The 16,606-nt window shown below is 48.5% G+C and overlaps 1 protein-coding gene across 6 annotated transcripts in view; it reads right to left on the bottom strand.

The window, feature by feature from the left end:
* Positions 1-13,342: 13,342 nt before the first annotated feature.
* The window catches only part of PLEKHG5 (pleckstrin homology and RhoGEF domain containing G5), a 113,931-nt gene continuing 110,667 nt past the window's right edge, over positions 13,343-16,606 (bottom strand). For all 6 annotated transcript variants that reach the window (XM_035117805.3, XM_035117807.3, XM_035117810.3 and 3 more), the window contains one exon: positions 13,343-15,984. In XM_035117805.3, the coding sequence (XP_034973696.3) occupies positions 15,975-15,984 (10 nt within the window). In that variant the 3' untranslated portion in view covers positions 13,343-15,974. The remainder of the gene's footprint in view (positions 15,985-16,606) is intronic.

Below are 16,606 nucleotides of genomic sequence, written 5' to 3'. Positions count from 1 at the left end.
CAAGGGCCAGGCAGAGTGCTGCATTTGGCCCCTGACCCTGAGGTTACCCACACCCTTCCAATAAACGCTAAACTGAGCTCATAACACTAGGAGTGACATATCCCAAGATTACAAAGACCTACCAAATTTACAGTCCTTGCTGCAGATTTCAGTTCCGGGGCTCGTGCTGAAAGACAAAAAGAGTTAAGTCCTTTATGTAAAAATAGGCCACAAAGACAGCCCATTCTCCCAGACAATTCTCCCAGGCCGCACTGCAGGGCTGTTGTGTTACAGTTGGAAAAGGAAGGGGTGGGAAGAGGCTTCTTTGGCGCACCCCTGCCTTCACCACAGCAACCTGTTTATTGGGTGATGACAAAGCGATTCGGAGAGATCACTTTGTGAAGGGCAGGTGATCGCGTGGGGACTTGCCTGCTTGGGGTGGTGGGTACCGGAGGTGGTGAGGCGTCAGAGTTAGACTGCAATCTTGCTCTGGAGGGAAAAGATAAAATAAGTTTCTAGGTAGTCTGTTGAAATCCAAAGGCAGTCCTTACAGAAATGCTTCCTGGGGTCAACTAAGCAGGAGGCGGGATTGTGAGCTTCCGATGCCTGGGTGAGAGATGGTGGTATGTTAGGGTGGAGGTGTGGGTGTTGGTGTTGGTATGCTCTGGTTGCCACCTTTGTGCTGGTTGGGTATCAGATTTTAGCCTGATTATGTGATGTGTTATGAAGGTTGGAGGAGTTGTTTTTCCTTAGTATGGAGTAGGGGGGTGCTGAGGGTGTGGGTTGTGAGTTGTTGGGTGATGGGGAATGTGGTTGAGGTTGTCTGGACTGGTGTTGGGGTGGGGGTTTCTGTGGAGGTGCGGGGCTGGGGGGGATGTTGATGGTGTTAGCTGCAACTAACCTCATTTTTTTATTAAAAAAAACCAACCCTGGACTTCTTGCAGTAAGGAAAGTGGTGGGAAATGGAATGGAAAGTGCAGGATCACAATCCATTGATGCAATGCAAACAAATCAGAGTGAATACTCGATAAGCAGCCGATTTCATATACAGGAAAACATGTCAGGATGAAAGCTCGATAAAAAGTTGCCTGGAAGAGTCCAGAATGGGTCTGTTCTGTGCTCAAACATTTAACTTTCAGAGATCCTCAGGGGAAGGTGCTGAACACAGCTAGCAAATCTCACACTCACAATTTTTTAGCAAGGGAACCATGAAACTGAGGCTGATTCTGATAAGCAAGGAACAATAGAGAGAATATCCCTTGCCCTATTTTGGTGTGGGTCTTTAAATAAAATATGGCCGAGAACGTGGCAACCCTCTTGGGAGACCTTCAGCCAAAGGGAAAACCAGGCCTCACTTCTAGTATCCACCCCTCCCTCAGAATTCCCCATGGAGGAAGGAAGTCAAGAACGACCAAGGAGATCTCACGTTGGGCATGGCTGGCAGCTTTCTTCTCCAGATGCGCAGAAGCCAGGCAGGCAGCCTCCACACTCCGTGTTCACCTTTCGGGAGCCTGCAGGAAAGAGGAACCTCGTGGTAATACTGTAGGTTTTAGGACCAGTTTAGGATTGCAATGCAGCCAGCCATTTGAATGCAGCTCAACTAGTCTCCTCTCTCTCGGAGGGATGGACAAAGCCAGGCAACCCCAAACTGCGGCCCTCCAGATGTTTTGGCCTACAACTCCCATGATCCCTAGCTAACAGGACCAGTGGTTGGGGAAGATGGGAATTGTAGTCCAAAACATCTGGAGGGCCGAAGTTTGGGGATGCCTGGACAAAGCTATCAGTTTTGGATTCTCTCAGTTTCCCATTTCTCCAATCTTATGTTGAGTTCATCACATTTCTGCATCGGCTTGCCATTATTATTATTTTTATTATTAATTCTTCAGCATTTGACACACATTTCTCCTAAATTTCTTGACAAAGCCTTGACAAAATCTCGCGTAGAATCATTGTAGAGTTGGAAGGGACCCCAAGGGCCATTTAATCCAGCCTCCTGCAATGCAGGCATCATGTAGCTGTATTCTTCAATGGCAATTGTGACAACTTACTTCCACACATACACACACACCCACAAAATGAGTTCTGATTTCATTCATTTCTGTTTCTTTTTAGTAACCTGGTTGATGCTATAAAAATTATCAAGAAAAGAGAGGCAGAAAAACAGAAAAGAAAAACCATGTACCTAATTTATCTCTTGAGATAAATCTCTTGGGAAATAGTGACCCAAAGGCAGATATTGAGCACTTTGGGATACTCACAATTCTGCTGCATTTGCCGATTCATAGACAAGCAGTCCGTGCACTTCAGGCAATTCACATGCCCAGTATAATCCGGCTTATCAAAGTAGCCCGATTTACATCCGCACTCTGTGTTCTGGAAGGCTCTGCAGGGCGTCACGACGACTTGGTTGTCCCCATCTGGATTAATCAGTTTGCTTTTACTGTACATTAAATCAAACATCTTTGGGCGGTTTTGTCCAGGAAGGAAGCATGAGTAGAGGATGCTGGAGTCGGCACCCTTTTCCTCTCCTCCCTGTTTCTTCCATGTGGGGGGGGGGCTTCCATCCCAGCCTTGCCCCAGCTCTGCCCAACCCTCCCAAACTACCCCACTCTGGATTCTTACCATCACAAAATGCACAACTAGAACAGCATCTGTCTGCAGGTTTTTCGCATGCTTGTGATTTCCAGTACATATTCTCTGCAAAATAAGCACGCCCCTTTGTACATTTTCTATTTAAAAAACAACAACCCACAACCATGTTCCAGAAAGCGCCTTAAGATACCTTAAGATACTTGGATACCTTAAGAGAATCATCCATCGTGTGAGATATAAATTACTTTTGGAGCCGAAGGTCGCAGATTGCCAAACCGTCAAGCCTTTCCTGGAAAGCCCAGCTTTCTTTTTTGAAAACTTGCAAGGAAAGATTGCAGCGTTTGGGACTTTTTAGATTAGAGGAAAGGCGAGGAAGAGGCGGCATGATAGAAGTTTATAAAATTAGACACGGTATTATTGAGAAAGTGGGTGGAATTTTTTCTCCCTCTCTCATAACGCTAAAACTCAAGAGATGTCCCCCGAAGCTCAATGTTTGAAGATTCGGGACAGATAAAAGATGAAGTCCTTCTTCAAAGTTAAACTTCAAAGTTAAACTATGGAACTCTCTACCACTGGAGGCCGTGATAGCCACCAACTTGAGTGGGTTTAAAAGAGGATTGGACAAAACTCATGGAGGAGAAGGCTACTGGTGGATGGCTACTAGCCACAATGATAGCTACTGTTACATTCTGCCTCCAGAGTTGAAGGCAGCAATGCTTCTGAATACCAGTTGCTGGAAGCCACAGGAGGGGAGAGGGCTCTTCTGCATGGGTCCTACTTGCCAGTTTCCCACAATGGGCGTCTGGGTGGCCACTGTGACAACAGGATGCTGGACCAGATGGGCCATTGGCCTGATCCAACGGTCTCTAACCTCTGTAGTAAGAAAGCCTCAGAAATACTCTGTTCATGACATACGCTTGCAAGCCATCATTCAGCACTGTGTATGGGTTGAACACAGAATCGTAGAGTTGGAAGGGACCACGCCGGCCATCTAGTCCAACCCCCTGCAATGCAGGGATCTTTGGCCCAACATGGGACTCGAACTCATGACCCTGAGAGCATGAGTCTTGCGCTCTATGAACTGAGCTATGAAACATACATATTTTGTTAATAATTACAAAAAACAACAACACATATGCAAAATAGTTAGGGCCAGGGGCCCCTTCTGGACCTCCAGGCCCTGTAGGATTTTTTTACCAGCTCTCACCCGCCCCACATTGTCAAGGCCCACAAGATTCAGGAGGAACCCCAGCCAGACTGAAAGTGCTCCATCCCTGCAGAGGGACTGCAGCTACCCTCACTTACCATGTGGGCACCTTCGTGGAGGTATGGAGGGGTGCGGCTTCTCCCGCCTGTTGCGAATCAGCGTCTCTTGTTCCAAACTCCACCGGTTCCTTGGGGTCCCTTGTTTCTGGAGCGTCCTTATGAGCTCACCCTCAGATTCATTACCCAGATTTCTGGAGCTGCAGGCTGAGGTCAAGAGAGTCATCAGAAAGGCCTGAAAGAGGAAATATGGAGAGAAAGAGCCTGTGCAGCAGCTCTGGAGGCCTGACTGCTATGGAAGGGATGCCTGGGGAATCCTTTGAAGAGCACATTTTCATGCACATTTTCTCCTGTCTGCCCATTCAGCTGCATCACAGAACAGAATCTTGCTGCAATTACTTAGTTCTCTACAATGGACTTTGCTGCTGCTGCTGCTGCTGCTGCTGCTGCTGCTGCTGCTGCTGCTGCTGCTGCTGCTATATTTTAATATTGACATATTAAAAATCTCCATACAGTGGTACCTTGGTTCTCAAACTTAATCCATTCCAGAAGTCTGCTCCAAAACCAAAGCATTCCAAAACCAAGGCACGCTTTCCCATAGAAAGTCATACAAAATGAATTCATCTGTTCCAGACTTTTACAAACAACCCCTAAAGCAGCAATTTAACATGAATTTTACTATCTAACGAGAGCATTGATCCATAAAATGAAAGCAATAAACAATGTACTGCAGTCACACAATCAATCAATCAATCACTCCATCAATGAGTAGCTGAACTGGGTTCCACACAGTCACAAAAACAAAACAAAAAAGCCACAAAAACGCAAAATAAATAGCAAAAACAGACACTCAACACGGAACTGTGCCACTCAAAATGAAAGTGTGGCACTCAAATCGGAAGCGTAACACTCAAAACGGAGCATGTTCGGCTTCCAAAAGGGTTCTCAAACTGGAACACTTACTTGCAGGTTTGCAGTGTTTGGGTTCCAAGTTATTTGAGTACCAAGGCGTTTGAGAACCAAGGTACCACTATACATAGTCTTATATTTACATATTCATTGGTGTAAAATTGCTGCTCTCCTGACAGGGACCTCAGTCTTTTCTTCTTCACGCAATGCATAGTTAAACTATGGAACTCCCTTCCACGGGAGGCAGCGATGCCCACCAACCCAGATGGCTTTAAAAGAGGATTAGACAATGGAGGAGAGGACTATCCATGGCTACTAACCGTCGGAGGCAGCGGTACTTCTGAAGACCCAATGCTGGAAACTGCAAGAAAGGAGAGGGCTCCTGTGCTTGGGTCCTGCTTGTGAGCTTCCCAAAGAGGCAGCTGGTTGGCCACTGTGAGAACAGGATGCTGGACTGGATGAGCCCATGGCCTGATCCTGCAGGCTTAGGTTCTTACGTGTTTTGTCTGAAGTGCTGCTGTTGACCTTGGGTGACAGACTTCAGGTTTGGCTGCTACAGGTTGCATTCCAAACCAGATCTGCTCAGAGGCAAGTCCCATTCAATTCAATGGGGCTAAATTAAGTGGGGTTAGGGCCAGGGGTCAGCAACCTTTTCCAGCCATGGGCCAGTCCACCGTCCTTCAGACCATGTGGTGGGCTGGACTATATTTTGAAAAAATATGTGAACGAATTCCTATGCCCCACAAATAGCCCAGAGATGCATTTTAAATAAAAGGACTCTTTCTACTTATGTAAAAACACGCTGATTCCTGGACCGTCCATGGGCTGGATTGAGAAGGCGACTGGGCCGCATCCGGCCCCCGGACCTGAGGTTGCCTACCCCTGGGTTAGGCTTTCAGCCATGTCCCACTTTGTATTGTGCATGTTAAAGAACAAAGGGATGCCATCACTCGTCACTGCAGTTTCTTCCCCCCCCCCACACACACATGGAATTTACGTGTTAATGTCCTAGGATTTCAAGTTGACAACCCCAAAGTCATGTTGATCGCAAACATTTAAAGCATAAATTAGCTGGAGTGTTACATTCCAGCAGAGGCACACATGTGACAATATTCTATATAAAATATCCATTTACGAAATAAAATGCTGCATTGCACAAATAACCTATGCAAGTAGCATTAGAGGGGAGCCTGTAAAACGTTCAGTGTGTCCACAGGAATTTCTTCAGCCCGGGAGACAAAGAGCAAAATGTCAACAGCATGCTAAACTGTCCCTTCCCTGATGCCTCAGTGAGGGAAATGAGATTGACCAGAGTTTATACGGACACGTGGAATCAAACTAGCGAGGTAGGCTGCAATCCCAACCCACAAATCCCAAATTTTGCAGCAGTGACAGCAGTCACTGAAACCTGCATTATGTGAAGGAAGGCTATGCCCAGCAGGTGGCGCTGATGTCTATTTTGCCTGGAACCTACGACCAAATCTGCTCTATAAAGCAGTATCATACCACATTAAACAGTCATGACTTTCCCCCAAAGAATCCTGAGAACTGTCATGTGTTAAAAGTGCCGAGAGTTCCCTCCAAGGAGGGATTGACTGGGGAATTGTAGGGTTGTATTCTGGGAATTGCAGGGTTGAATTCTGGGTAGAGCAGGAATGCTGGAATCACCATAAATAGCTCAGCCAGTAGAGCACAAGACTCTTAATCTCAGGGTTGTGGGTTCGAGCCCCACGGTGGGCATTGCAGGGGGGTTGGACAAGATGACCTTTGTGGTCCCTTCCAACTCTATGATTCTGTCGTCCAGGTGCTCAGCTCCCATTAGCCTCCTTAGCTATAGGCCAGGCTTCCTCAACCTCGGCCCTCCAGATGTTTTTTGGCCTACAACTCCCATGATCCCTAGCCAGCAGGACCAGTTGTCAGGGATGGTGGGAATTGTAGTCTCAAAATATCTGGAGGGCCGAGGTTGAGGAAGCCTGCTATAGGCCATGCTAATTGGGGCTAATGAGAGCTGAAGACCACCACCATGGAGGGCGTAAGAACATCAGACGAGCCTGCTGGATTACACCAGCGTCCCATCTAGTCCAGCATGCTGTTCTTACAGCTGGCCAACCAGATGCTTGTGGGATGCCTGCAGACAGGACCCAAACACAAGAGCAACCTCCTCTTTTGTGGCTTCTGGAAAATGGCGTTCAGAAGCACACAGGAACCAGGTCCACCACTGTTGGGGCAGAACCTTCAGCAATATCTCCCTATATACATAAAAATGTAAGGCTGTCATCACCCTGTCCCCATTGGAGGATTTGTAGTGCCTCATCAGAATCCTGGATTTGCATGAAGATGTGGCAGAGGAGGGGTTTGAGTGTCACAGTGGCCAATCAGGTGCCCTGTTGGGAAGCCCACAAGAAACACCCATACCCTTCAACATTTCTCCAATGAAAATAGGGACGTCCTATTCTATAATGATAAAAATGTTGGGGGGGGAATTCCTTCCAGTAGCACCTTAGAGACCAACTAAGTATGTTATTGGTATGAGCTTTCGTGTGCATGCACACTTTTTCAGATACACTGAAACAGAAGTCACCAGACCCTTATATATAGTGAGAGGGTGGGGAGGGGTATTACTCAGAAGGGTGGTGGGAATGGGGGATTGGCTGATAGGTGTGGTAAATAAAAATGTTATTACTGTATTTATACCCTCCCCATCTGACTGGGTTGCCCCAGCCACTCTGGGCAGCTTCCAACATATATAAAAATATGACAAAACATTAAACATTTAAAAAAACCTTCCCTATACATATGTCTACTAAAGGTTGTATAGTTACTTATCTCCTTGGTTTGGGGGTTGCATAACGCCACACCCTCCAACATTTCTCCAATGAAATTAGGGATGTCCTAAGAAAAGCTGGACATTGCGGGATCAAATCAGATTTACAGATTTCTGTAAATCTGGGACTTTCCCTGGAAAATAGGGACACTTGGAGGGTCTGTATACCTAAGCTCAAAAGTGTATGTACACACACACACAATTTTCAGCAGCTGGTATTTATAAAGCAGGGCAGAGCTGCTACAGGGGAAATGTATGATGATGAGGAATGCTTTTTGGTACAAGAACAGGGGTTCTTGCAAGGAAGCCCCCTTATTTTCACCCGTGAGGCCTTTTGAGCATCTGCTCTCGCTCATCTCACAGGCAGAAGAAGAGATCGGAATCGTGCTTCCTCTTGCTGCTGCTGCTCTGGTGATGGTTTTCTAAGGGCTGGTAATTTTTCAAAGCTCCTTGGGTTGACCTTATCTGATATGACAGGGGAAACACCGTGAGTTGCCCGCAAAGGCAGCCTCCCACTCACCCCCACCACGTAGCGCCGATAAGGCCCCGTTCAGCATCATCCTGGCGGTGTGGGTGTTTGCCAGGATACTCTGATAAAGTTTGCAAAAGAGAAAGGGGAAAAGGCCATGTGTCTGTGATGAGACAGCCGAGGGCTGCCTGCCCACCGACCTCTTGCCGGTCGCAATCCAAATGACTCCTCACCAGAACCCCCTTGAGACGTTTGAGGTCAATGACTCGCCCTGTCACCACAACAGCCCCAACAGCGAGCCCAGCTGATAGCAGGCCTCAGAGCAACACAGACCCCCCAAGCACACTTTGGATGTAATTTATTTAAAAGGACAAATATGGATGAGAATAGGCTGAAGTATAAAGACATTTTGATTGAGGTGGAAAATCAATTTAAGTTAAAGCCATATGAACAATTGAAGGATAAGTTAAGTGATCAGTTTCAGTATGTACAGATAAATGAAGCATTTAAAATAGATAAAAAAAATGGATTTCAAGCAGAGAAATCAAAATTAGAAACAGAATTAATAGAGGCAAACAGCAAGAATTTGTCCAGAATGTACAATTTATTGTTAGAGTGGCATTTGAAAGATGAGCAAACAAAATCGGTTATAATTGATTGAGCCAAAGATTTGGGCCATAATGTTATGATGTCAGATTGAGAGATTTTACTTTCTTGGGTTCCATGATCACTGCAGATGGTGACAGCAGTCCTGAAATTAAGAGATGCCTGCTTCTTGGGAGAAAAGCAATGACAAACCTAGACAGCATCTTAAAAAGCAGAGACATCACCTTGCCAACAAAGGTCTGTATAGTTAAAGCTTTGGTTTTCCCAGTAGTGATATATGGAAGTGAGAGCTGGACCATAAAGAAGGCTGATCGCCGAAGAATTGATGCTTTTGAATTATGGTGCTGGAGGAGACTCCCATGGACTGCAAGAAGATCAAACCTATCCATTCTTAAGGAAATCAGCCCTGAGTGCTCACTGGAAGGACAGATCGTGAAGCTTAGGCTCCAATACTTTGGCCACCTCATGAGAAGAGAAGACTCCCTGGAAAAGACCCTCATGTTGGGAAAGATTGAGGGCACAAGGAGAAGGGGACGACAGAGGATGAGATGGTTGGACAGTGTTCTCGAAGCTACGAACATGAGTTTGACCAAACTGCGGGAGGCAGTGGAAGACAGGAGTGCCTGGCGTGCTTTGGTCCATGGGGTCACGAAGAGTCAGACACGACTAAATGACTAAACAACAACAACAATGTGCAGTGCAGTCTTTGCCTTGATCTTTATGTATTCCATCCCCTACTAGAGATGGAGGGGAAAATTCAATTCCACTTGGCTTTAAAGCCAAATATATCAGGCTTGCATTTGCTGGGGGTGAAATCAAACATGAACTGATGGGACACAACTCTCCTTTTTGAAATCTGCACTGATCTGAATTTTGCAATGTGGCTCTCCAGCCAGTGTTTATGAAAATAAATATATGAGGAAAGGGTGCGTAGAAATGAAGAAGAAGAAGAAGAGTTTGCTGGGAGAAATTAGCAATAAAACATTGGTGAGTTTTCATGAGGATTAAAAGAAACACACCACAGATGGCCGCAAAATGCAAAGATCTGAATTAATGATGGGGGAGATGAGAAATTGGGGTACCTGAAATTTACAGATCCTTGCATCCCAACACATACAAACGCAGCAGATGAGATGCTGGTAGTATATAGAAATATCAGGTCCATCAGCCTACCTCCTCCTCCTTCCCCACCTCCTTCCTCTCTCTTAAGTCTGCCATCCTTAAAAACCCCATGACCTCAGAAGAGTTCTTGTTGTGGTTCCACCGGCCCTATTCTTGTAAAGCCCTCCTACACAAAGCGGGAGAGATTGCGCATCTTTGTGGGCGAGAGCAAAGGTGAAATGAATATCCCCACCCCACCCTGAGATCTGTTCCTCCAACTTCTCCTCTGAGAATTGTGACGACGTCAAACGTTCCCCACTTGCGTTGTGCCAACATCAGCAAATCCACACCTGGCAATCAAACATTTCAGAATGTATCCGTCTAAAAAGCCTCCATCACAATCTCTTGTGACCAGTAGAGGGCATGCAGTCTTTATTTGTGTCCTCCTGAAGGCAATGGAGAAAAAGTTTCCTTTTTTTAATGCAGGAGTTTGATTCTCTTGCTGCTGGTTAATGTATTGGTGGTGGGTACTGCTCTCTGCAATTTTGATGTCACTTTTTACCTGTAACCTGCTCCAAGCAACTCTTCTAGCCTTAGCAGTTATCATTACTCTGAGTAGGACTAGTTCTATATACAATCCATTGTGTTTTTGCTTGTCAAATTTAAGTTCCAAAACTCAGACCGTGAATTTGGAGATGAGCATCTCAGTATTAAAAAAACCAAAACCCACATAGCACAATTGGAAACGTCCTCCAAGTTTTGCATCCTTTGCTCCTCACCCTCAGAAAAAGTCACATCGCCTTGAAGGTGGAACAATCTTTACATTACGCACGCGCGCACACACACACACACACGTGCGCACACACACACACCACAAACCATTACAAGCTTTCCCTCTTATCCTCACCTTTAAATAATAGATCTTCAATTATTTCTTGGACCACTTGACAATTGTAGGGGATCCTGGCAGATCATTTAATAAACCTTCCCCTCCACAGTGCTGACATCTCCACCCAAACTAATGAAAATCATGGGGCATGTCACTAGCAAGAGAGCCATCGCTTTGCTGGGGGGGGGGAATAAAATGGCAGTCCCCCCCTTCCACATGCAGAAACTGACTTGCTTGCAGCCCAACAGTAGGGGGCACCAGAGCCCATGATAAACAGAACCAACTCATTCTGGTTTTGTCCCTATCCTCCTTCCTGCTGAGTTGTACGGGGCGGGGGGGGGGCGCAACCCTGAGGTTGAGGAAGCTGGCAGACAGGGCCACAGTGCAGACTGGATGCTAGAAGGCAGGTAGATGCAGGTTGACTGAGGTTGGTGGAGCAGTGACCCACTTACCCTAGCAAATGAGCCTCTCTATACCTTCATCCTCCAACACCTCCGGGCTACTCTCCATCATGTCCTGCCTGAGGCAGCTGCCTCGTTCTGCCTAACAACAGGGCCATCCCAGAACTTAAGAAGAGGATCAGGCAAATAGCTCGCCTGGCCCAGTGTCCTGTTCTCCCAGTGGCCAGCCAGATGCCTATTTGGGAAGCCTGAAAGCTTCCAGCAACTGGTATTCAGAAGCACGGCTGACTCCATCCAAGTTGATGGCCATCACTGCTTCATGAGGCAGCGAGTTCCACAGTTTAACTATGCGCTGAATGAAGGACTTTCTTTTCTCCGTCCCGAATCTTCCGGCATTCAGCTTCAATATCCACAAGTTCTCGTGTTGTGAAAGAGGGAGAAAAACTTTCCTCTCTCCGTTTTCTCCATGCCAGGCGTAATTCATTCGCTTCCATCAAATCGCCTCTTACCTTTCCTCTAAACTCGAAAGCCGCAAATGCTGTAACCTTTCCACATAGCGCAGCAGCTCCCTGCTAGCAAGAACCCCTTTGACGACTCCACAAATCTATGCTTCTATGACTAATCATGCTACAGCATTAGTCAATGTAGCCCCTGGAACATTTTCATGGCAGCGTTTCTGAACCTTAACCCAGCTCCACAATCTCCTTCCACAGGCGTGGGGCCCCAGAACAGCACTCAGATTTCCAAGTGGCAGCCAGACCCCGTAGATTTGTAGGGCTGCATTAGGATATTGCCAGTTTCCTTGTCGACCCCCTGCAAATTGTGCCCTCCCTGCCTTTGCCTACTTACCACAGCAGCAGCGAGTTGCTGCCACCTCATCATTCAAGTCCGGGATCAGGAGCCCATCATCTGCAGGGATCCCCAGAGGAACTGCCGTCAGGGGCCACCGGAGATCCCCAGGATGCAGCCTGGCAAGAAGGAGGCCCTGGGGAAAGCGATGAGGGCAGAGTGTGTCCTCAGCATTTCACCCAGCCGACAGGTGGGAAATGAGGGCAGAGCCATCGCAAGGAAGCTCTTCAGGCAAAACCACCGTGGGAGGAAGGAAATGTCTGTTTAAGAGCGTGGCTGTTCAGAGGAACTGTTCAGAAGCCCGCGGGAAATCCAAGACCAGAGCGAGAGGGGCAGCAAAACGGGAGCTGGGCAGCATCAGGACTCGATTCGAGGCCTCCCCCAATGCTGCCAGGCTGGAGCCCTGTGGATAGGGGCCCTGATTCATTGCCCAATTTAGGGCAGTGCTTCAAGAGCTCTGCGGTGTAGAGCAAAGGGGAAATAAAAGGGAAAGCACTTCTCATTTCCATTATGAGTATCTTCTGCGAACTGCAAAGGAGGTTGTCGCGAATGGGCTTCCTTGAAAGACGCTGTTATGCAAATTAGTGCATTATCGATCTGGCCTGGAAATAGTGACTCGGCGAGCAGCTGAGTCAGCCTGTAGGGTTGCAGGGAGTGTGCTGTTTCTGTCACGGCATTTCAAACAGAGCAGAATCAATGTGCATGTGTGTGTAAAGGACTTCATCCACAGTTTTGTCAGGCACAGAAAAATGGGCACCTGCCCCTCCTGCTACTTTAACCCCCAACCTTTAGAAAAAAACAGGCAGCTGGCCGCTTAAGTCTGGCCACCAAAGTAGAGCGTGAGACTGCTCTACAATGTTGAAAGCTGCCCAGAGTGGCTGGGGCAACCCAGTAAGATGTGTGGGGTATAAATAGTAACATTATCATTCTGGAATTTTCTTCAGAGAAATGTTGGAGGGTATGCATGTGAGGATAGAGAGTGGCAACACGACAGCAGGGCCTTATCTGCAGTGACTCCTCATTTGTGGAATACGCTCCCCAGGGAGGCTCGCCTGGCACCTTCCTTACGCATCTTTAGGCGCAGGGCAAAAACGTTCTTCTTCAAACAGGCCTTTGTTTGAAGTTATTGTCTTTTTTTTAGTATGTGCTCCATGTTGTAAACTGCCCCATGAAGGTCCAATCATAGAGTTGGTACCCCCAAGGGCCATCTAGTCCAACCCCCTGCAATGCAGGAATCTCAAAGCGTCGATGACAGGTGGCCATCCAACCTCTGCTTAAAAACCTCCCCAAGGAGGGAGTCCATCCCACCGCCAAACAGCTCTTCATGAAGGGCGGAATATAAATTTAATAATTAACAGTACCAATAACAACTCCACACAGAGCATTTCTCTCCTCCACCCCCACCCTCCATTGCGCGTGCGCGCACACACACACACACCATAAAACAGAAAAACACCAAGTCAGAGATCTGGGTTATGTTTAATGGTTTATCTGTGACACTGACGGCACTGAGCGAGGGACATTAGCATTAGAGGGACGGCCGAAACCAACATATCTGCCCAATATCAGGAAATACAAGGGCAGAGGGGTGGGGTCACGACCGTCAATACATACGTAAAGTGGTATAAAAGGAACTGGCCTTGGGAATGCCTCGCTGGGGGGCAGGTTGAGGTGGAGGCTAGGGAAAGAGTTAAGCTTAATAAATAGGCAACTTGAAAACACACACGCAGAGAAAAAAAACAATACACCAGCTGGCTAAATCATGCACAGGGAAATGGACTGGGGGGAGGAAGGTCTCCCTAAGTTCCCCCTTGCAGTCTCTGCTCTACTTATGTAGCCCCCAATGCCAACTTATTACGGGTATAAAAGGCAGGAATCTCTTGACAGACACCCACCCCCCCGCTCCCAGAAAAGGAGAACGGCAATCTGTGCTTTGGGTTTTCCCCGTAGAGAGCAAAGCAAGCAGCGTCCCCATCAAACTGGGAGGTCTGCAAGCTTATTATTGCCAGAGGGAGGTGAAAGGAAAGGAAGGGAAGGACGGGGCAGGTGCCCCAATTTGCCACCAGGGCAAAGGAAGAGAGCTCAGCACAGCGGGGATTCACTTTGGGGGGGAGAAGGGGTCCTTTCGCCTCCACGTTTCCCAATAAAGGAGAGCAGGGTTGCAAAGTGCAGGGGTGGTGGGACCCCAGTCTGCTGCCCTCATCATTTGCCTAGGGGTCTCCTATGCCCAGAGTCCTTAAGCCAACATCCCTGCAGAGACAGCACAGCCTCTTTTGAGAATGGCAAGCAGGACCATCTTTTGAGAATGGCAAGGGAGCCAGTGTGGTGTAGTGGTTAAGAGCAGTAGACTCGTAATCTGGGGAACCGGGTTTGCATCTCCGCTCCTTCACATGCAGCTGCTGGGTGACCTTGGGCTACTCACACTTCTCTGAAGTCTCTCAGCCCCACTCACTTCACAGAGTGTTTGTGGTGGGGGAGGAAGGGAAAGGAGAATGTTAGCCGCTTTGAGACTCCTTCGGGTAGTGTTAAAGCGGGATATCAAATCCAAACTCTTCTTCTTCTTCTACAGGCCCCGAACCATCTGCTCCATCCCCACTCTCTCGTATTCCCAACTTCCTGGCCTGCCTCTGGCTCTGCCACCTGTCTATGTGGGCCACTCGGCCGCCACCCATCCTGCTGCCCACTTTGCACTGCCATTCCTCATCACTTTGCCCTCTCCCAGCAATTCCCCCCCTTACTCCAGAACCTGGATTTCCCAGCACATCCTCCAGACCTCCCACTTCTCTGCTCCTTCCCGACATTCTGCTTCCCTCTTTGTTCCCCTGCTGGGCAGCTCCCCCCTCGGGTGGAATCAGGACACTCGGGTGCAAAGCCAGGACAAATGTTGCAGCGGGCACAGGACATGATGGGGCCTCGGAACCAATGTGGGCTATTGCCAGCAGGTTGGCAGGACTCCAACCATTTACGTGCCCTAACCAGGAAAAGCATCCTGGGCGCCCTTGCAGGAGATAGCAGCCATGCACGCCACTTCACCCATCAGACAAGCCATGTTGTCAAGGCAGGAGGACCTTCTCATTAGGACAGATCCCCACAGAATACCCCCTTCCCCACACCCTACAACTGCACACCTGGGATTGTGGCCTCGCTGCAGAGGTCTCCACAGTATGGAAACAAAGACTTGTCTGCAGCAACGGAGACAGAGCAGAAGACTGGCCACCTTCGGCACCTGGATTTGCTTCCTTGATCTGGCCATTCTGCACATGTCCAGACCAAGAGGCAAGGGAAGGCACCCACAGGGGGCAGAAGCAAAGTGAGAGGCAGAGATTCATCTGACCCCCCCAGGGCCAGACAAAGTCAGTTGGCTGCTAGCAGTCGAATCTTATTTCAACACGGGCAATGGGACAATACCCCCCACCACCATCTAACAGCAGGGCTGTACCAGCACAGCAGGCATAAACTCTCGCTCTTTCAAGGAGTTTTGCACAGGGAGAACTTCTCCGTTAATTAGCGGGACAGAGGGAGGGCATTAGGTTGGAAGCATCCCACAATAGTGTTAATGCCCAAGGATCTGGGCATGGTACGAGATAACAGTCCTAAGTGCATTGTTTGGGAAAGACCCCTCCCCACTGCCCCCCCAAAGGTCCTTGTCAAAGGGAGTGCACTCCGTCTGCCTCTTACTCCGCCCACCCAGAACCTGGGTGAAGCAGGAGAGGGCAAGGAAGCAGGAAATGTGGTCCTGGGAGGTCCGTGCATCCACCAAGCAGGTGTGGCTGTCTCTTGTCTCCACCGCCAGGCTGCTTCTCGCACACTCAAACCCAACAGTTGCTACATATGCATGGACCCCGGACACGGACACACATCGACACACGCAACTGCCTCGTCCCGTGTGGCATGGACTGCTCGCAGGATGGAGCCCCTCGCCCTCGCGCCTGTGTCCTGCCGGGTCAGCAGGGCACCACCACCACCCAAGGAGCGTGCAAGGGGTTCCGATGGCGAAGGCTGGTGACGCTGCATAACTTAAGGATGATGTGGAACTCCCGGTGCTGGGCACGGCATCTCCCAATCGTGGTTTGCGCTTCTCTTCTGATGTTTTCATACTTCCCTGCAGCAAGCAGACCACCAGACAAAACAGGTTATTTAGACGGTTCTATTTTTCTAGGGGGGGAGGGGGGAAGAGATGCTGGAGCTCGCCACAAACTTCTCCCTTCTTCTCTTAGAATGGCAATGGCGCCTGCCTGGGAGGTGCCGGAGCTGAACTCCAGTGAGCTCCAACTGGAAAAACAAGCCCTGTTTCTACTGTTAGCTAAGTTCTTGCAAAAGGAGAGTGTGAAGCTGGAGGTAGCGGAACAAAGTGGGTGAGAGAGGATCAGGAAGAGAGCTGAAGCCTCTACATAAGAGGAGCCTTGCTGGATCAGGCCCATTCAGTCCAGCTTCCCGTTCTCATAGGGGCCAACCAGATGCCTTTATTGGGAAACCCTTAAGTAGGACCTGAGCACAAGAGTAACATTCTCCCCTCCTGCGGCTTCCAGCAACTGGTATTCAGAAGCAGCACTGCCTCTGACCCCAGAGAATGGGCACATAACCGTCAAGTGTCCCTGTTTTCCCGGGAACTTCACGGAATTGCAGAAGAAACCCTGGCTTCTGCTTTCATTCAGGAATGTCCCATCTCCCCGCTCCAGCGCTACTGACAAACACGGGAGTATGATGGGCCAGGGCTTGCACTT

The sequence above is a fragment of the Zootoca vivipara genome, chromosome 6, assembly GCF_965207765.1.
Source record: "Zootoca vivipara chromosome 6, rZooViv2.hap1.1, whole genome shotgun sequence".
In the NCBI taxonomy this organism is placed as follows: Eukaryota; Metazoa; Chordata; class Lepidosauria; order Squamata; family Lacertidae; genus Zootoca; species Zootoca vivipara.
This window is presented reverse-complemented; position numbering and strand designations above follow the sequence as displayed.